The sequence below is a fragment of the Tiliqua scincoides genome, chromosome 6 (assembly GCF_035046505.1).
Source record: "Tiliqua scincoides isolate rTilSci1 chromosome 6, rTilSci1.hap2, whole genome shotgun sequence".
Lineage (NCBI taxonomy): Eukaryota > Metazoa > Chordata > Lepidosauria > Squamata > Scincidae > Tiliqua > Tiliqua scincoides.
In genome coordinates, this window is record NC_089826.1 from 41,808,433 (window position 1) to 41,829,593 (window position 21,161).

A 21,161-nucleotide genomic window follows, 5' to 3' on the forward strand; every position below is an offset into this window, starting at 1 on the left:
ACACTTGGCTTTCCTGTTGTTGTGTATGTGGCTCCAATGGCAGTGTATGAATCAGTGTGCCACCACACTTTATGGCACTGTGGATATCATTTTGGACACTACAGCATCAGTTGAAATTGAACCCGCTCATAGCAATGCAAATATTTAGTGGATGTTGACTAACAGTGCAATCCTATGTGTCTACTCAGAAGTAAGTTCCAAAATGTTCTGTGGGGCTTACCACCAGAACAGAGGCATTCCTGGAGGGGAGCAAAACAGCAAGTGTCTTCAGGCTCCTGAACACCTGTATAAAGCGGCTCCTCCCCCTCTACTTCTGAGCCAGTCACACCTACGAAAGCAAAATGGAGGCATCTCCTCCACTTTGCTCTTGCCTTCCCAAACGGCTCAGAGCGGAAGGGGGAGAAGCTGCTTTACATGGATGTCCGGGCACCTGAAGACACTTGGTGTTTTGCCCCCCTCCAGGAATGCCTCTACACCAGAAAAGTGTTTTAGGATTGCAACCTAAATGACCCAGGGAGAGCAGAATTCCACCCAATTTCTTTTCAAAATGCAGCTTAACAAGTCAACTCTAGATACTTCAGTACTTATTGACTGCAACTATATGTATTTTTGATGTTCTTAAAGAATCCTTAAAGAGTGTATGCAGTAAGTGAAAACAAGGTAAATGCAGATGCATAGGTAGCTGTGATAGTCTTAATTTTAGTGTTAAATATCAATATAGGTTCTAAAACATTCCTTTTCAAGACAAGTGGAAGGTAGCAAGGCCAATAACTGAAAAATCAAGGCCTTATGTTAACTGGCTACACATGCAAATAAAAATAAGTCAGGGTAGGATCCCAAGGTTAACAGTTATGGCTTAGAGCAGCCGTTACCAAAGTTACCTGGGTCATGATGTTCCCACAGCCTCTTCTTTCTGGCTGTCCCAGGCGCTGCTACCTTGGATCTTATGAAATCTCATGAGATTCAAGATGGCAGTGCCTGAGAGAACAGGTAGGCCAGGCCATTGGGGACATCCTGTGGTCCCCCTGAGAGTGTACTGCTGTGCCCTAAGGCATCATGATGCACACTTTGAGAATCCATGGCTTAGAGCAGTTATTTTCAATCTTTTTCATCTCGCGGCACACTGGCAAGGCACTAAAATGGTCAAGGCACACCATCAGCTTTTTGACAACTGAAAAGGCACACTGGGCTAATAATGGGGGCTCACATCCCCCAATGGTCCTATTGATAAATGTCCCTCTCCCAAATTCCCGTGGCACACCTGGGGACCATTTGCGGCACACCAGTTGAAAATGGCTGGCTTAGAGAGACCATTTCATGGCATGTGAATGTACAACAAAGACCATGTCTTCCATCCATCTGACTTTCATCACTTTGCTCTTTCAGCCTTTTAAAATTATAACAATATTTCAGATTTCATCCATGTGCTTTCCTTTTTCATCCAATTTCATCCAGCCTTCCATGATGTTCATTAACATTATGTTTATTTTTCTTTTCTGTTTATTTTGGTTTTGCACACATTCGTAGTTAGTTACATAGTTATTTGCATTTATAAATAGTTATATAAATGAATGAATATGTTTTATGCTGGCTGAAATAAATTTGCAGGCTAAATAAGGTTATGCTTTGACATTCATCCATTTCTGACTTTCATCCATCGTCTGGTGAAAGGGAAAGGTACTGCTGTATATGCTATGATGTTCCTTGATGTCTTATGCCAAGAAGGCTGCTGCTGAGAAAGTGCATTTTTCAGAACTGCTCTTGGGTTCACACATGTTTCTCTCACTTGCTTTTCTACAATTAAGTTCATAACAAAGAAATGTTTTAGTCTTGATGGTCATCCTGCACACTGGATCTTTAAAGCAATACATCCATAAAAGTGAAAGCAACAAACAGCCCAATCCTATCCTGTACCTGAACAGGCAGCCGAGAAGCCTGCGCTATATCCAGAGCAGGGCAGAAGGTGGCTGCTGTGCAACTTGAAGTAAGGGTATTCATTTCCCCTTACACTGTGTTGTGCAGCAGCCACTTCAATGGGGCTACTCAGATCTGCGCCAGCTAAATCACTGGCACAGATCCAAGCAGCCCAGTATAAGGCCAGGCTGCTTGGGAGGGGGGAAATCCAGCACCAAGTACCAGAGGCCCCCTCCTGGGCCCGGTCTGCCCATCAGTCCACATGCTGGCCTCTCTCCCTTGCCTTGAAATGCCCATATTCTGCCCTCCCCACACCCTTCCCAACCCCTCATGATGGCCTCCTCAGGCCAGTGTGACCTGACCTTTCGCTGGCCAACATCTGGTGTGTGTGGAGGCCTGCGCGCATCCTTGTGTCAGTCTTCCAACTTCTAGGTCAACATTATCGACACTGGCTGGCAGAGGCTCTCTGGGCTTTCGGACGATGGTCTTTTCCAGTTCTATTTAAAAATGCCAGGAACCAAAACTGGGGTCAACTATATGCAAAGCATGTGCTCCACCACTGAGCTGTGTTCCAAATATACCACTGAGCCACAAAGAAAAAGATTGTATAATATTGTGAAATATATCTAGGTTCCTATGAGCAAATGCTTTTTATTTGGAAGAAAGCACAGTAGCTAGCTAGCTAGCAGCACATTTAACTGAGCTTTTGTTCATAAAACAATTATGGATCTATTTGAACAATGGAGAGTGCTCAGGCAAAGATGTATGTTTCTCTAGAGATTCTTTCATACTGCTTTCCTGTAAAGCGTCTCTGACTCAAAGCAGTTTTTGCTACAGCTGTTCTAATTCCGTCTACTTAAATACAACTCGCAGCTATTTGATGCTCTTTTTGATGAAATGGAATCTTCTGGATGAAGACAGACACTAAACACAGGTAGTTGGGTTTTACACAGAGCTGCTGATATCTCATTTTTGTAATAAAAATTGCCATGGCTCCCAGGATTGTTTTATATTCATAAGAAAGCACCTTGTCAAAACAATAAATAAAAGGACATTTTTGACTTGCTAGTATTAACATTGTGCGTTCACTCATTTACATAGTCATGTCAATAGGGCTGATACAAATGAAAAGTTAGTCAGATTAAATGGTAAACAAAAAAGCTAATAAAGGCTTGAAGTAAGCTTGCTTTGGCAGAAAGTATTTACCTGGTAGCAAAGCAATGGCAGCAATATCCAATTAATTGTAACTTTATGCCAGTTGATTGCCATGGAGAATAAATGCCATCCAAAAGTAGTGACAGCAGATTAATGTTTGGAGAAGACTGACAAGGACTGATGGGCTCTTCTACATACAGGTCCAGCCTTGTTATACACGGATTTGACTCAACATGAATGGCCCCTGCAAATGAGAAGGAATGTGCTGATCCCTGGAGAAGGGGAAAAATGCAGCCCTTTAAAATCACAGAACTGCTTTTTACTGTTGCAGAGAGACAGTCATGCAAGTGATTACAGGTATAACCTAAGTATCCACAGATTTTTCTATCTCAGAGCTGATGAGAGGGACTCTTTAAATTAAAGAACAGTCATTTAATAATGTCAGAGAGGGCAGCTGACTGACAATCCATCAATCATTCTTTCTGCAGGCTTCACTCCTCCCTTCCCCCTGAGGACATGAAAGAAGGCTAAATGGCAGCGCACCTTCTCCATTCTTTCCCCCTTGGGGGGGGGGGGTTCCTGGTGAAGGGAGGGATTGCTGCCTCCTAGTGAAGCCTAAGTGCCTGGAGAGAGACTGATTGACTGTGTGCATTACAAAGATCAGCAAGGCTGTTTTTAAATCAGAAAAAAAGAGACTTTGGGTGCAATCCTAACCCCTGATGTCAGTGCTTTCCAGCACTGGCATAGCAGTGCCAATGGGACCTGTGCTGCATCCTGCATTTGGGGGTCACTCACGGAGGCCTCCTCAAATTAAGGGAATGTTTGTTCCCTTATCTCAGAGCTGCATTGCCCTTACTTCAGTGCTGGAAAGCACTGACATAAGGGGTTAGGATTGCGCCCTTTGTTTTTTAAATTGATTTGCTATAGTGAGTTTTTTGTGGAACCCTAGCAAATAATGAAACTCAACCTGTATTTGGAAAAAGTGTCCTCCCATTTTAAAATGATAGTGGGTTCATGACTGAATGCTTCCCCACTTCAAAAACCCCCTCTCCTTAGACAGCTAACACATCGGGGGGCATAGCCTTCTCCCTAACATGCTTTCTGTCTGAGTCACTTAAAAAAAAATTGAGTGGGGTATTCAGTATCAGATCCTTCCATGCTCTTTAATTTCTTTTTATTATGCTTTATAGAAATACAAATGACCAAAAACAAAATTAAGAATGCAATCCTAAAGTGGTGACAGGCTGGCGCAGGCCCACTGCCCTGGCCCAGGACTGTAGTGATTTTTTTGTATGGATATGTTTCGACTTTACACTGAAATCAGAAATAAGTGAAGCCATTCCAAATCTCAACTGGGAAAAAAAAAAGTTAACTGGAAGTATTAGACACAGTTATCTTATAGCATTTCAATTCGATTTTCCCTTGACTGCAGAAAAGGGTACATTTTTCAGTGATAAAACTCAGAATTGCAAGAACTTAAACTCAATGTGTGTAAACTTGGGATGAGATGTACCCTATACTATTAAGCATTATTGTTTCCGGGGATGTGCCAGAGTAACTGCACCGAGTTGTGAGTCGAGTCACGAATCTCCAACCCCCCTTGACTCATGAGTCATAATGGGCAGCCATTGTGACGTGTCCTGAGCTGCTGTAGAGTCATTTTTTACTAGAGTCCAAGTCATTATGAGAAATGAGTTGCAGCGTGAGTCAGGCACAGTAAAAACACATGTTTTTGCAACTCGAGTCAAGCTTTATGTGTCAAGTTCCCATCCTTGTTTATTTCTAAAGTACCTAAAATGTACTAGGGAGTCAAATTGGAGATGTCATTGAAAAATTGGCCAGTGAAGGTATACTCATAATGTTTAGTTGGCAACACAGACTGTAGCCTACTATGTCTATAACACAGTGAATGTTGACAACTTTAGTACAGTCTTATACACAGTTAGGCATGACCTTTATAGTTCAGTGTTTGTTTCTCCTTAAATAAAAAAAGAATAAAATTCACTCTCTGCAGCAGTTTCAAAAAGATTGTACGAATGTCACACTGAGAACTGTATGACAAGGGAGTACTGAAATGAATCACACACACAATGTGATGGTGAGATTGAAAACTAGCAGCTTTCGAAGAAAGTTATATTGTCTTCCTGATGGAATCTATCAGGTTGAGTAAGAAGACAGAAATGTGCTGCTGCAACTGGAGGTGGGTGGATAAACGGAAATATTTCTGTGAAATAGCTCTTATTTCTCAGCTTTCTGGCCTTCAATTAGAAAAAAAACAAACACACATAAATACAACTAAGTAAGGCTGAGTGGAAAGCTGGGCCCCGTTTTCCAAAACAGTTCAGAAGATGCTTTCCTTGCAGTGATTTTTCCAGGCTGCAAAAACATTGGGTTTGTAATGTCTAACTGGCTAGAATCACTTGCATGACCTGAACAGAAACTATTGTCCTCAGGCTAAATTACATGCATTTGCCCTTAAAGACGTCAGCAAATAGGCACATCTGATTGGCTACCTAGCATCATGACATCACATCTAGCATATAATGCCTAATTGGTTGGGATCACTAGAGCAGGAATCAATCTGAAACTAAATAACCACCAGAGCAGCAGTCAAAGGGGAAAAAAAATGCCTGTGAACAATAGTGAACAGCTACAAAAGTTAGGGTTAAGAACTTGGGGGGTGGGGATGTTATCTCCAATATCACAGCTTTTGAACTGAAACCCAAACTTTTGACTCAGCTCTAAAGAAAAGGCTGTGTGCCTGCTTCTGCATTCATAGTTTTTGGCAGCTCCACATGCTCAGTCATTAATGATCCCTGAATGTATCTTTGGAAACACTAACCCAGTATCAAATTGGCATATAGCTCCAACCAGTGAGGAAACTTGTTCTCTGAGAACTTTTGGATTCCTTTCGTTTAATGCTTTATCACCTTGAGGGCACTTTGCACCACCCTTTTGATTTGCTCTTTCATGTAAAGAAAATGGGAGGGGGGAGCATGTGCTAAAATACTGTCCAAGATACCTTCCTAAACCTTTTGTTGCTATTTGCCTATTTGCTGGCGTGATTGCTGATGGATGCCTTACTGTCAGAAGTCCTTGTGTGTCTCTTACAGCAGTCTAAGCTAGCCAGGCAATCTCCCTGAATATCAACTTATGCCAAAGTAGTCCAGCGTCATAATTTTTGGAAAGTATTTGTCTCTGTTAGGGCTTTATTTATTGCTATTATGGGAAGCAGTGCAGTTCACATATTAAAGTTTAAACTTTATATGGAATTAGAAAGGTGCCTATTTTCTCCTTGATAAAAGTGTGTTGTTTATATTAACGTTACTGGAAAATATGCATGAGCAAGTGGGTTTAGTATTTACATGCCTCTCAGAGCATTTAGTGTGTGTTAGCTCAGAGTTCTCCAAGAACTGCAGACTGCTGGGAGGAATCTTAGAAGTCATAAATCTTGGCCCTATTTGCTTAGATGTTACCACCTCAGGCATTTTTTTTTCAGTCATTGTCACCAAATGTATTGTAAGATTTTTGAATACATTGGCAGTACTGCTTTCTCATGATGGATCCTGAGAGTAGCAATATAAAAGCAAAAGAACCAGTTCATCAAAATATGTGGATCTCATGAAGTTCTTGCAAAAAGAACAGCTTGCACCCACCTCCAGATAAGAGGGAGAAGCTAACTAGTCCCACTATTCTCAGAATTGCTTATCTATAAGTATAGTTTTTCAAGCGGTCATCAGTACAGACACATGTGGCGGGGTCAGTGGCGTAGCTAGGTCATTTGACACCCGAGGCCCATAAATTTTTGTCACCCCAAACTACATAATTAAGTATTATTAATTATTTATATTAATTATTCATTCATTCATTCATTCACATTTTTATACCACCATTCCTCTAAGCAGCTCAGGATGGTGTACATGGTTCCTCCCCTTATTTTGTCCTCACAACAACCCTGTGAGGTAGGTGAGACTGAGAGACAGTAATAGTCATGACAGGAAATTGATGGAACAGAGACATTTTACTCCGGTTTGTTTCATTGCATTCTGCTGGAAATACTGCATCCAACGGTATATAGCATGATGGGGTTGCTCATAACCTCCACGATGTTAGCGATGTTGGTTCACTTGTGGTGTCATCCCCCCCAGGCTGGTACCTGGGGCGGACTGCCTCCCCGCCCCTCACTAGCTATGCCACTGAGTGGGGTCCTGTGCATGCACAGAGCTGAATTGAAAGCTTCCAGAGCTTTATCAAGCATTCCCAGCCCTGTTTTTGAATGTGCATTCCCTCAGTTCCTTTGAGAACTGGCCATAAGTTCTGCAGCAGCTGAAGAGAGATCAATAGTTGGAGCCAGACCTCCAGAGATAATGGCTGTGAATTGTGTGCCTGAACTTAAAGAGCTGTAGTTACAGGTAGGCAACCTGTCCTTCCTCATGGTTTCTCAGCAGTCATATGTAGTGGAAAATAATTAGCTTTTGCCCCTAATCTGGAGGTAAGTGCAAATTGATTTGGAGAAAATGTTCTGTAGAACAGTATGATCAAATGAAGCATCAGCTCTTGACCTCTTATCCAGGACATAGCTTGATGGTGTTGATCACATTGTTACTCTCCAGAAATCTGGAAGGAGAACATCACTCAGGTTCACAAGGGAGGATGAAATGTGCTCTCAAAGATGCTAGTAGCTCTTTCTTAGCTAACTGATAGGGAGACAGTTGTAGTTAACCAGTGAACCAAAAGCTGGTGAGAGACATTTCTGCCCTTGTAGGCCTCTGGTAAACTAGGGGTGAAGTTGAGGAGGAGTGTAGTGCTTGGATTTCTCCTACAGCAGAAGAGAGAGGGGTCATCAGCAGAAGCACTCAGGTGCTACTTTTGAAACTTTTTTAAAAGAACTGTAGACCTTTAGAATTTTTTTTTAAGCGTCGATCATAGGATTGAGTTCCAGACATAGATCTACTTCCATCTATAGGTAGTCATATATTCAAAAAGCTTGCCCAAATGTTGGGACAAGATCATTATGAAATCAGAGGCATGATCAATGGCTAAAATTTAGATAGTCCCTCAAAAATCTTTCTGACCTTGGTGGGGAATAAAATTGTTCCATGGCCTGATCCATGATTGACATGGCTGTTGAATCTGGAGCTTCTGTCAGGGTCAATGCATGAAGCCACTGAGTGGAAAGACATCAATGTCAGGACCCCAGAAGGCTTTCCAGGAGATTTAACCTCAACTGCTGCTGTTTTGCTGGATCTCCAGTATCTCCAGTACTGGCTGCTCACCCAGAGTGGAATGGTGTTTGTCATGCCCCTTGTGGGTATCACTTTGTCCTGACAGCTCTCTGCAGAGGGATCTGTGTGTCTGACCCAGGTGCTTTGAATAAGCTGCTAGCAAGCTGGAGAAGGAGGCAGGATTGCAGGAGGTTCTGGTGTCGCTGCAGCAAGAAGGCAAGCCAACTGCTAGAGTCTCAACTTGAGGCTCTCCGGGATATATATATATATAGAGAGAGAGAGAGAGCTTGATTGACTACCAAACAGAAACCGTTCTACAAAATCTAATTTTGAAAATACTGTGATGATTTTTTAGTTAAAATTGAAATATTATGAAAGTAAGATAGGACAAGGGCACCAAACTTATCTCCCATCAGTTTATGTGATGCAGTGGCACCAATGAAGCGCATGCTATGTCCTAAGATGGTGGGGAGGGGTGAAAAGATGGCCCAGGAGAGGTAACTAAAATGTTTTTTATTTACCTCCCTGTAGGTGCTTGGCCTCCAATTGGTCTTGGATCTACACCAGCTATTTAGTTGGCATAAGTCCAAGGAGAATCAAGAGGGTGTTGAGCTGGGAAAAGGGGGATAGAATTGTAGCAAGTGGCATTGCTGCCAAGATACTCTCCCTCCTGCCCCAGCTCAGCCCCACCCAAACCACCCACGATCTCCCCCATTTGACCCTCCACTGACTTTCCAGCAAAAGTACAGGACAGGGGAGGTTCAGTGGGCCACCATCACCTACATGTGGTCTCTGACCATTTCTGTGGAGACCATGGTTTGCAGAACGATGGAGGAATGTTTGAGCCTTGTTTGGAGAATTGTGCTGATGGGTCATGAGGACCATCACTATAAGATCTGGATGGGATTGGACTACACATTAAAAAAAAAAATCTTGCAAAGTAAGTTAACTTGTCCAAAACTACTATACTTTATGGCTAAGTAAGCATTTTTGAATCTGGAGATCTCATATTCTAATTAAGATTAATAAATATGTATCTACGAGTATTATGGCCTGGTTGCTGCTTCACCTAATCCCTAAATCAGCCATTTTCAACAACTGTGCTGTGGCACACTGGTGTGCCGCGAATGGTCTGCAGGTGTGCCGCAAGAGTTTGGGGGAGGGTCATTTGTTAGTAGGGCCTATGGGGATGTGAGCTCCCCACCAAAAGCACCAAAAGCACCCCACCAAAAGCACCAAAAGTGCCTTGTCAATTGTCAAAAAACTGATGGTATGCCTTGACAATTTTAGTACCTTGTCAGAGTGCCATGAGACGAAAAAGGTTCAAAATCACTGCCCTAAATGGTCATTGCAAGTTCTGCAACTGAGAATCCCAAGGGACAGACACACCACTTGGTAAGTTCCAATATTCTCTACCAGCTTCATTCAATTGGCACATTTGATTTTGCACCCAAGAGCACAAACATTTGTGTTCATAGAACGCAGACTGATACATATACACGAGAAGCTCTTTAATGTTGTTTGCAGTATCTTGTTAGTCAGATATAAGATGAGACATAGGAGGATACAACTACACAGCAATTCTTAAAGGGTTGTCCTACACGGTATTGGATTTTATCATTTTAATGAGGCTAAGGGCAGATAGCTGGTACTCACATCTTCAAGTTGCCACCTGGTCAAATAGCCAAGAAATGGTTCTCTTCCTCAACTCTTTCCATTTGTTTATGTTGATGCTTCTAGATATAAAACAAAACACCCACAATCTGTATTTGATTAGGCCAGCATGCAGATAATTTGTGCTCTCTATAAACATGCTGACAGTCGGGCTTCTGTGACACTTCTTCTAACAAGCATCTTCCCAGAAGCTTTCATAGCTTCAGACTCTTCCATAGCTCTGTAGAATGGAAAACAAGCAGAAAAAAGATGTGTAAAGTCTGTTAGATTTTAAATGAAATACTAACATGACTGATTTCATGAGGAATAGTATCTATTTGGACCGAACACAACAAAAATGCAGATTAAATGCACAGTGAAGATCACTGACATCACTATAAGCTGTGTAATGTATGTCCTGCAAACAGCTCAATGAAGGAAAAATTACATACCAGACAGTGTCGTTAGAAACTGGTAATTCCTCAGGCATTTCTTCTTTCTCTGCATCTGCAGAAAATAGATACATAAGTACTTGAGATGCCTTGCTCATTCCATAGATCCTAAACATGGGAAGCAATCCTGACTGCTGTCTGTATAGAGGGCAGAGTGGTCATATTGAAAGCCAGTATAGCCCTCTCCATCATGATGCTTTTATCATTATGCCCACTCTTCCTCAGATACTACACTGTGGTCAGCGGATTCACAACAAGGTAAATTCTGTTACACTTCATGCTGAAGCATTCCGAGATCCATTCCTTCAAGAGGCCCCCAACACACACCTACTCTTAGCAGAAGCTGGAATAGCACTAAGGGGCCTAGAGAATAGTAGGTCACAGAATGATGCACTGGAAAGACTCACCTAGTACTCAGTGCTGTGGCTGCAATATAGTGCACATGGAAAGCAGGGGGAGGGAGGACTATACTGACTACTAATGGAACTGGTCCATACCTTGGCATCTGCTCACAAATTAAGGAGAACTACAACCAGTCTTACTATATAACCCACTGCATTCAAGCAGTGCAAACAGGCTTAAATACATTTATTGTAGATGAATTTGTCCAAGAAATATATTGTCATTAACACCTTGTACTGCCAGAACTAGCAGCACAAGGTCCCTGTCGTGGTGGTACGAAAGCCGGGCCACTGTTGGGTTGCAGCCATAAATGGTGAGAGCACATGGCAACAGCGCCTGTATGTTCCACAGGTGTTAGTAAGTCAGCAGTAGGGGAGGGCCAAGGGCAGGGATGGGGAGTAACAGGGCCTTTGGGGGGAGGAACCAGGGGAGGGAGTAGGTGGATCCTGTGGCAGTTCCATACACCAGATTTTATCCTCTCTTTTTAAAACCTCTCCATCCCTTTTCTCTCCTCAGACATAAGCCATCAAAATGGCTGGTATACGTCCAAGGAGACCCATAGGTGATTTGGCAGTTTGGGGGTGGGGGTAAGTGAAGAATATTTACTTATAGTATCTTTTGGAGGCTGTCCCCCCACCATAGCATGCAGCATGCATTCCACTGGTGTGGCTGCATGGTATAATGCGGTAGGGGATAGGATTGGGCAGTAAGTTTAAGTAGTATAGTTCCACTCTACTTTTGCACTAGTGGGATCTCATTTAGAATACTGCATCCAGTTTGGGACACCGTATCGTAAGAAGGGTATTGACAAGCTGGAATGGGCTCAGAGAAGGGCAACAAACATGGTGAGAAGTATGGAAACCAAGTCCTCTGAAGGCTGTTTAAAAGAGTTTGGTATGTTTAACCAGAAAAAGTGAAGGCTAAGGGGTGATACAATCAGCAACGGACCTCCCATTGGAAGAATGGGGCAAGTGCCCCATGTGCGGAGCTCGCGTGCCTCCAGGACTGTGCAGGAAGCCTTAATTAGGCTCCCAATACAGTCAGAACCTGTGCTTCCCGATTTCCGGAAGCACAGTTTAAGACTGTGGGGAAGCCTCAGATGGTTTCTCCCATCGGTCTTGGAGTCGTATGAAGGTGAGTGGGGGGGCTTCACGTGGGGGGGCGACTTCATGGTGCTTTGCCCCAGGGCGCCTTGAGGGGAGGTCCGCCTCTGGATACAACAGCTATCTTCAGGTGTCTGTAAAGTCACATAGAAGGTAAGAATTTACTCTACAGCATCCGAGGCCAGGACTAGAACCAATGAGTAGAAATTCAGTGGGAAGCAGTTAGACATAAGCAAGAATTTTCTAATTGTGCAAGCAGATTGGAACACTGTGTCTCCCTTGTTGGAGGTTTTCCAGCAGAGGCTGGATGGCCACCTACCAGTTATGCTGTAGCAGTTACCTGCACTGAGCAGGAGGTTGGGAATGATGACCTCCAAATTCCTTCCAGTTCTAACATTCTGTGAAAAAGAATAGCCTTTCCAGATCAATTAACTGAATGCACCAACCCTGTTACAAAACGGCTTCCTCTCTGTGTGTGTATACACATGCGCACATACAAACAACCTGGCTTATTTTTCTCAAATTCACAGGTTTTGAAATCAGCCAGAATGTGCTTTTAAGTCAGCACATTTGAAAGGTGCAGCTGTGCTCCAAGACTGTAAGCTTCACAGGAGCTTTATAGTCACACCAGTGTGAGGCTGACACATCAATGACAGACAGGCTGGAAGGGTCTTAAATGGAATTGGCTGAGCTCTGCACTAACCACTCTGATCACAAAAAAGCACTTTTGCTAACAGAAACATGCTGAAATCAAAGACCATTTTTATTCCAGAAGCTTGCTTGAAACCAACCCATATGGAAATAACCAGAGTAATATTCTAAAGGTGAGTTAGGCAAGGTTTTTTTTGCACATTAGATGAGTGTGCATGCTGTGGGCATCCAGCATTACTTACTGACAGCCCAAACCTAACCAGTGGCGGGGCAGCAGGGCCACTTGGCTCACGCTGTATCCAGTACTGTGAAGGAGCAGGATGGAGGTATCCTCAAGATAAAGGTACATTCACCCCGGGAAAAGCCCTAGCCTACTCATTGGGTGCTGCCCAGCACTTTTGCAACATCTTAAGCCGGCGCAGGATTATGCCACAAGTTATTTAAAAGATCAAGGTGGTATAGTGTCAAACCAGAACTGGGAAAAACCTGAATTCACATTGCTAAGCAGCCATGAAGTTCACTGAGCAATGCTAGGTCAGGCAATATCTTGTAGTCCAACATACTTCAAGCATTTATTATGGTGACAAAATGGGGGGGGGGGTAATGTATGCTACCCTGAATTCCTTGGAGGAAGGGCAGTATACAGATAAAATCTGGTTAGTACAACCCCATGACTGGAAAATGTACAGAGATGTTCCAGTTGCTGAAAATCTATACTTTCCTTACTGCTGGGAAGGCAGATGCACATTTGCACCCATTTCTACATTTCCAAGCAGCCAGAAAGGCCTACTGTATAAGGGCACAATCCTAACCAGGTCTACTCAGAAGAGAGTACTGGGAGGGTGACACCACTACTGGCCAAAATAAATCTTGGTATTTTCAAATAATACCATCATGTTTATACCAATCAATGTGGAATTTCATGCAGAATGCAATGAAATAAACAATGTTGAAATATCTCTATTCTATCAAAACTTATAGCCAAAAAACAAGCAGGGGGCGGGGCAATGGTACATCACCACACCCACCGCCTGGGGTGTTGCCCACCCACTGCATGTGAAGGAGTCTATCATAGAGGTGACATGCTGGCCTCCTGCACTGGGTGACGCAAACCCTAGTGATGTCACCATTTCTACCTAACTTGCACAAGAGTGATGGAGATGAGATCATACTACACTCCATCTTGTGAGCCCACAAAGGGACTAGAATCCATTTGAAGAGCTAAAAGCATAGTTTGGCCTGTTTCCAGAAGCAGCCTAGTAGCACACACTTGCTACTTCTTAATGGCAATTCACACACATCAGAAACTTCTAGTACAGCAGTTCTCAAACTGCGGGTCACAATCTGATTTTTGGTGTGTTCCAAAACTGACAAGCTGATAGCTGACAAAGAAAATGTACTGAGCCCTATAGGAAACAAAATGGAGCAGGAGCAGCAGAAGCATGTTTACTCATGAGTAGGTGACCATTCCTTGGCTCTTACTGAAGGCCAGGTGAAGAAAATGCAAGGCCACCAGAATGATCCCAATCCAATGAACGTGGAGCTCAAGAAACACTCCAAAAGATAGCGCCCCCATAGTAAAAAGGATAAAAACAGAGGCTTAGAGCAGCTGGTAAAGTGAAACTTTTTTTTTTAAGGGCGCAGTCCTAACCAACTTTCCAGCACTGACTTAGCCGCAATGCAGCCCCCAAGGTAAAGCAACAAACATGTCCTTAGCTTGAGGAGGCCCCCTTGACTATCTCCCCACTGCAGGATGCAGTGCACACCACATTGACACAGCTATTTCAGTGCTGGAAAGTTGGTTAGGATTCTGCCCTTAGTCTCATAAAGCTAGGTGGGTCTTGATGGACTGTCATTTTAAAACATGGATCCCAGTGCCAAAATGTTTGGGAACTTATCCAAAAGCTTATCCAAAAGTGATATTATCCAAAAGCTGAAGGAGGCATGGTCTAGTGCAGTGGTTCTCAAACTGTGGGTCGGGACTCACTTGGTGGGTTGTGATCCGATTTCTGGTGGGTTGCGAGAAGCTGGCAGCAGCCATCTTGGAAGATGGCAAAAGACCTAGGCAGCGCCATTTTGGAAGTGGGCAAAGCCTGGGCGTTGCCATTTTAAACTTTCCAGCATTGAGACGTAACTAAGAGCGGCTTGCACATGTGCAAAGAAAGCAGCGTGTGCTTTTCCCCAGAAAGCATGCTGCTGCCTTCCAGTTGGACCTCCCTCTGCACTTGGAGGCTTCCCTCAGGGGGGCCAATCGCGGAGTGCAGGCTTGGATTGCAGGCAAAGAAGGACCGGGAGAGATGTGGGCAAGCCAGCCAGGGTTCTCGCCACCAACCTTTGTCCGCTTGGCTGCCTGATGGGATGGGCTGCCTTGGGGTTGCAAGACAAAGCAGCTCTCACCCCTGCAGCTGGAATGGGCTGGAGAGTGTAGGTGGAGATCTGAACACAGGGCTTGGGTGAGTAGAGGCGTGATCTCCCCTCTTGTGAGCCTGCCTTGAAAGCAGCATTGCTGCCTCCACCACCCCACTGCCGTTCTCGTCCTCTGCATCACACCCTCCCTCCCTCTCTGAAATTGCCTGGAAGCCATGATCCTTTCCTGCCTTGGCTAGCATGTCCTCTCTTTATATCTTTGCTGGGGTGAGGGGGGGATCCCTGGTTGCCTGGCTGCCAAGAGAGCAGCCAGGAGGGGGGGAAGGGAAGGCAAGCCCGGCATGTGGGAGGGGGGAAGCACCCAGGGAGAGTACTGCTCCCCCAGCCGCTTCTCTGATGTGTACCCTTCCCCCCTTATTACTTCTCTCTTAGGCTGCAATTGTCTACTCTTGCCTGGGAGTAAGCCCCATTCCCAATGAGGGGTCAATTTTTAGTAGATGTGCTTGGGCTTGGGGGAGATGAGGGGAAGCGTCCCTGCTTATCTTCCTTCTGTGGGGGATACTACTGTTTTTATTTCCTTTACTTACAAAAGCTCAAGCCACTTCTTGTATTGAGGTGCATGACTAGGGTGCACTTGTTTCTGGCTAGTGCTGAGCACAGTATCAATAGCCACATCAATGTTTGTTAGTTTCAAGCGCAATACAAGAAGTAGCTTGAGATTTTGTAAATAAAGACAGAAATAAAAATGGTAGTAAATAAATAGACAAATATTTTGTTCCAGATGTTGTTTTATTTTTTGCTTGATAGCAATGGTAGCGAGGGCAGGGAGAATTGGAAGAAGCTTCTGAGCTGGAATACTGTCTCTTGTCATTTACAGTTTGACTTTCTAGACAAGAATTTCCTTCTTGATGACACCTGGCTCTGATGACACCTTGATGACTTCTGGCTCTGATATCACAGTGCTGTCACTTTCTGTTTGATGATGCCATTTCTGGCTATGACATCACTTCCAGGTTGCTGACATCACTTCAGGTGGGTCCCAGACAGATTGTCATTCTCAGAAGTAGGGTCCCGGGCTAAAAAGGGTGAGAACCACTGGTCTACTGCAGTGTTTCTCAAACTGTGGGTCTGGACCCACTAGGTGGGTCGCAAGCCAATTTCAGGTGGGTCCCCATTTGTTTCAATATTTTATTTTTAATATATTAGATTTGATGCTACCATAGCATCTGACTGCATTTGGGGAAACGTTACAGACCTGTACTTTTTTACAGTCCATATACTTTTAATATATATGCTTTTAGCAATGATAGTAAACAGGACTTACTCCTGGGTAGGTGTAGGTAGGATTGCAGCCTAGGATTGTTAAAAATTTTCCTGCTCGATGATGTCACTTCCGGTCATGACATCACTTCCGGTAGGTCCCAACAAGATTCTTTTTCTAAAAAGTGGGTCCCGATGCTAAATGTGTGAGAACCACTGGTCTAGTGCTTACCAGTATTTGTTTCTGGTTCAGCGGCTGGTTCAGCATCAGGATCCTCTGTGGAAAAAGGGCATAGAGAGTTAGGCTGTTATTATTCCATTCATTGGCAGCAAGCACTTCACTGGTCCTGTCACTGAAGCCTACTCATGAAATCATTATAACAATCCACACACAGGTTCCCGAGTAACCAAACCAAAAGAAGGGCAACGTCAAATGGGAATTGTTTGTAGCTGCATTGAGGCTTTTTTTATTCTAGAGCTATTAACAGATATAAGAATTTTTGCCTGAAAATCATCTGCTTTGTATCAAGTTGATCATTCCGCAGTTCTCAAACCTTTGTGACCCACCTTGTTGTTTGCAGTGGGTCCCAGACCTGTCGCAACCAGGAAGCTGCAGGCAATATTGTACATGACTTCTGGGTTGCTCAAGCCTGTAACATTGGCCGCATTGTGCCATGTTTCCCAAACTGTGAGTCATGACCCAAACTGTGAGTGGGTTGAGACCCAATTTTTGGACCAGGAAGCTGCAAAGTTGTTCAGAGCATGACACGGTGTGATGGGGCCAACAAAGCAGGTTTGTACCATATTACCCTACAGCTTCCTGGTCATGGGGGACCAGGTGGGTCACAACCCACAGTCTGGGAAACAAATCGATATGAATGTGAATACCACCAAACTGATATACTGATAAACCATTTTTAATATACTGAAGGAAATCTATAATAACCTAAATCCACCACTCAAGGGAGAAATGACATGTTTAATATTTTTCTTTATATTCTCTACTACAGTAATATGCCAGAACTAAAATATCTTCAAAAATAAGGGGATTCCCTTAACTCACAGGTCCACCAAATAACATTTGTCCTCGCTAAGTAAAATTGCCCCCCTTGACATAAAATCATTTTTTGTTGATTAAACTATTAAATAAATTAAAGCTTGTTGCTTCAGTTAACTGTACATATGCTTTGAAGTTGCTCAGCTGTCTTTTCCTACAGGTTAGACACATGTAATTATAATTAAAGATGCCCAGTGAACTGTTTTCCACTGGAATACTGGGCTATATCTCAATACTGTGGGCCTGGTTAAAACTTGCTGGCTTTCTTTCATCTAGAGCAGCATTTCTTAAAGGATGCTGCTAGGAGCCCTGGGCTCCCTGAGACCCCTTCAGGTGGCCCACAAGCACACCATAAGGGGCCACCGTCTGCCCCCTGCTCAGTTCACTTGTTCATCCTTCCTGTCTCCCTGTTCGCAACTCTCCTTCCTTATTTCCCTCTTGTTCTGGCTCTTCACCAGTATTTGGTGTTAGGCTCAGTACTGCGCCACTCTGCATATGTGCTTGCAGGGCTCCCCAAGACTCCTTTTAGAAGTGTAAAGGGCTCTAGATATGAAAAAGTTTGAGAACCGCTGATCTAGAGTTAGACTCTCTCAGCTCAAGTCTCACTTTCAATCTTCTTGAAAACATATCTAAGAGAGACAGTCAAACAGAGATTTCAGGCAAGACGACGGCCAGCACAGGTGCACAGACCGGCAGAACCTAGAGGAGGTCATTCTCAACTTAGAAATTGAGAGATGCAGAATATGGATTGTATTTATTTGATCAGGCAATTATTTGATTATTTAATGATAATATTTGATTAGTAACAATAAAGTCATTATTTGATTAAAGTTACAACCCTCTGTTCAAAAATCATTCACCTCTTTTGTAGCTCACAGCAGGTGACATCTCTCTTTAATCCATACAGTGGCATCTCATCCACCCCTCAATCACGACAAACTCCTCATCCTTACTTTCAGAGCACTTTATGACCTTGCTTTCCCTACTCTCCTACCCATTCTGCTTCTAAACTTTTTCTTCCATCTCCACTACCCTCAACCATTCAGAGCTCTACTACTAGTACTTTAAAGAATGTTTTTTTCCCTCCTGCTCCAGACCTAGAAATCCCTTTCATAGAATACTTACATGAAAAATATCCCCTTACCCTGAGGTGACCTCCAGCCTTCTCCGAACCTGCATTGGATACAGTGCAGGACATTGTGTCTTGGCTGTACCAGCGCAGGTTAGGATTGAGCTGTAAGTAAAAGACATAAAACTTTGAGTTGCTTAGACTTGCAAGATTTCCAGGTTCATTTTACATAATTCCATTTGTTCTTGTGCAAACTACATTATTTGTCAGGATGTGAGTTATCACTTCAATATGTGTAAATGTAAACCATATATATGTTATATCTATGGTAACATGCATTCTATGCAACTTGACTGGTGTTTGACAGGATAAGCTATATCTTCAATCTGGCATAATTCAAATAAGATCCAAGTCAATATTCTGTTCTAAAGTTTGCATTTTGAAAAGTCATATTTTCATACCGCAGGAGCTTTAGCAAAACAGAATTAAAAATATGGTGGGAAAACAGTCTCATCCTGACCAGCGGGCACAACTCCTTTGAAAGTTCTCTTGGCATGAGTCCCACTGAATGAACTGAAGCTGCACAGGTATACTATGGAGCTCTTGCTCCATAGTTCTCATTCATTTCAATAGGGTTTATGCAGGAAATCATCCAGGCAATAATGCTTAATATCTGGATGTTTTCTGGGTTTTCCCCCTTCGGTCTCATCTAATTAATATGAACAGTTTTAAAATCTTATGACCAACCATTGGTTTTAGTTTTGTGCCCAGAATAATATGCTTGAAACAGAGGTTATTTGGCAGCTTTATGAAAATAAAGATGAATGAATTTTAAACAATTTTGACCATGCAAACTATTTTTATCCTGCACGTTGCATTGAAAAAAAAATCATACAGTAAACTGAATATAAGGGTTGTGTCAACGTTTACAGAATAGGGCCCTTGGTAGCTACTATAACATTTCTCCAACAAATCAAAGGTATTGTTCTCAGCTTACATGAATATACAATAGCTATTACCTTAAATTTAAACCTCACAATGAGCAGCAAACCCACTATGGAGATATGAAGGCCATATTGTATCAGTGGAGTCTGCAGAGATTTTCTTCATACAGCTATGCTGTGTTGAAATATACAATGCACTTGAAAGCTAAAGGGATTACTTTTGAATAGTCATCACAAAGGTTGATTATATTCATATATCATTTAGCTAGACCCTGCAGGCTATTACTCCATTAGCTGTGCTTTGTCCACTCCTGCACTGTCAAAAAGTTGATCATGTAATGTAAAATGGCCAGAGAGTGTTTTAAGTTACATTAGGAGTGCTTCAGAGAAGCACAGGAGTGTTGCACTGAAAGCTAATAATTATATACTGATTAAGAGCCCAATCCTGAGCTCAGCATGCCGGCTTACCGCAGGCATACACCGTCACAAATGTGCCATAAAGCATGTTTGCAAGGGTTAGTGCCAGCTAAGTGACGGAGCTGGTCCAATGCGAGCCTGCACAGGGACAGTACCAGTCAGAGGCTGGTGATATGCTGCCTGGTGGTAGCTTGGATCGCTAGGTGGCAGAGAGGTGAGTTGGGGTGTGGGGTGAGGTGGGGAGGAGGCATTCTGTTGCTGGGGAAGGTGGGGAGGTGGAGTGGTGAGAGGAACCAGGACCAGTGGAGTCCAGCATCGAGCCTCTCAGCTCGACATGGAACTATGTTTCTCTGTGCTCATGTGATAGTGGATGAAAAGTCGAGTAGCCTCATTGTGGGGCTATTTTCCTTCCTTTGATGAAGGTAAGTGGTCTAGTTTGATGGGCAACTAACAGCCCAATCCTATGCATGTCTACTCAGAAGTAAATCCCATTAGAGTCAATGGGGCTTACTCCCAGGATAGTGTGGATAGGATTGGGCTGTGAGAAAACAAAAAAATAAAACAACAATAATGATAAAAATAATCAGAAGAAAATTTCAGTGGGATACCCATGTTAAATCTATTGCAATGAACAACATACCATGGCACCTTAAAGGCAAACAGACTTATTGAGGCATAAACAGCTGTAGACTAGAGCCCATTTGATTAGAAGCATCTAAAAAAACAACCTCCAAAAAGAACGTCAGTGCAGATGCTAGGACATATCTGCAAATAAATGCAGAATAAGCCTCTTGTCCTCCAATCCCTTATTTTCCTCTTCTTACAGTATGAGTCATTTTTCTGTGGATCAGTATTTGCATTGCAGTCAGTCTTGATGAGTTGGGATAGAAAGACAAAACAATTGCAGCAGCTTGGCTCACCTACTATTTAGATCTTCCAAGACCAATTTGGATGAAATGAAGTACTAAATATGAGACTTCATCTGGATGACTTAAGGCAGAGTCTCCTCTGCTTTTATCATACAAAGTTGTTTAATGCTGATTGTAAAGATGCTTTATTTGGTTCTCTTTTGTGGCCATGTATTATATAGAGCAATGAACCAGTGTTTATGAGCACGTATGGGAGTTCTAAAATGAACAGCACTTGGAATCTTTGAATAGGTAAAGTTATTAACGGAAGGGTTGATTGTTGGGGCCCAGTTTATGAATTGGGAGCAGGATTTATTATATACACCTTGAAATGGGAAGTCAAACGTTTAGGGATCATGATAGGTAGAATCTTTCAGCAGACACAGAAAACATAATGGAAATCTCTTTTTCTGTCACTGTTAATACTTATCTTAAAAAAATAGTTCTATCTCATCCTTCTTCAAACAATCAAGATGGTTTTTAGGGACAACTGGAGCTGGAGCCTGTTTCTGGCTCTGAGAAGTAAAATGACATCGAAGACAACAGAATAGCATTTTTGTTTGTAGAGGATGAATTTAAGTATC

At 43.0% G+C, this 21,161-nt stretch overlaps 1 protein-coding gene across 1 annotated transcript in view; it reads right to left on the reverse strand.

Moving 5' to 3' along the window:
• Nucleotides 1-9,788: 9,788 nt before the first annotated feature.
• Nucleotides 9,789-21,161, reverse strand: part of TTC29 (tetratricopeptide repeat domain 29) — a 138,304-nt gene continuing 126,931 nt past the window's right edge. Inside the window, exons 10-12 of the mRNA XM_066632422.1 lie at nucleotides 16,415-16,459; nucleotides 10,400-10,454; nucleotides 9,789-10,188 (exon numbers count right to left, since the gene is read on the reverse strand). Of these exons, the coding sequence (XP_066488519.1) occupies nucleotide 10,188; nucleotides 10,400-10,454; nucleotides 16,415-16,459 (101 nt within the window). The 3' untranslated portion in view covers nucleotides 9,789-10,187. The remainder of the gene's footprint in view (nucleotides 10,189-10,399; nucleotides 10,455-16,414; nucleotides 16,460-21,161) is intronic.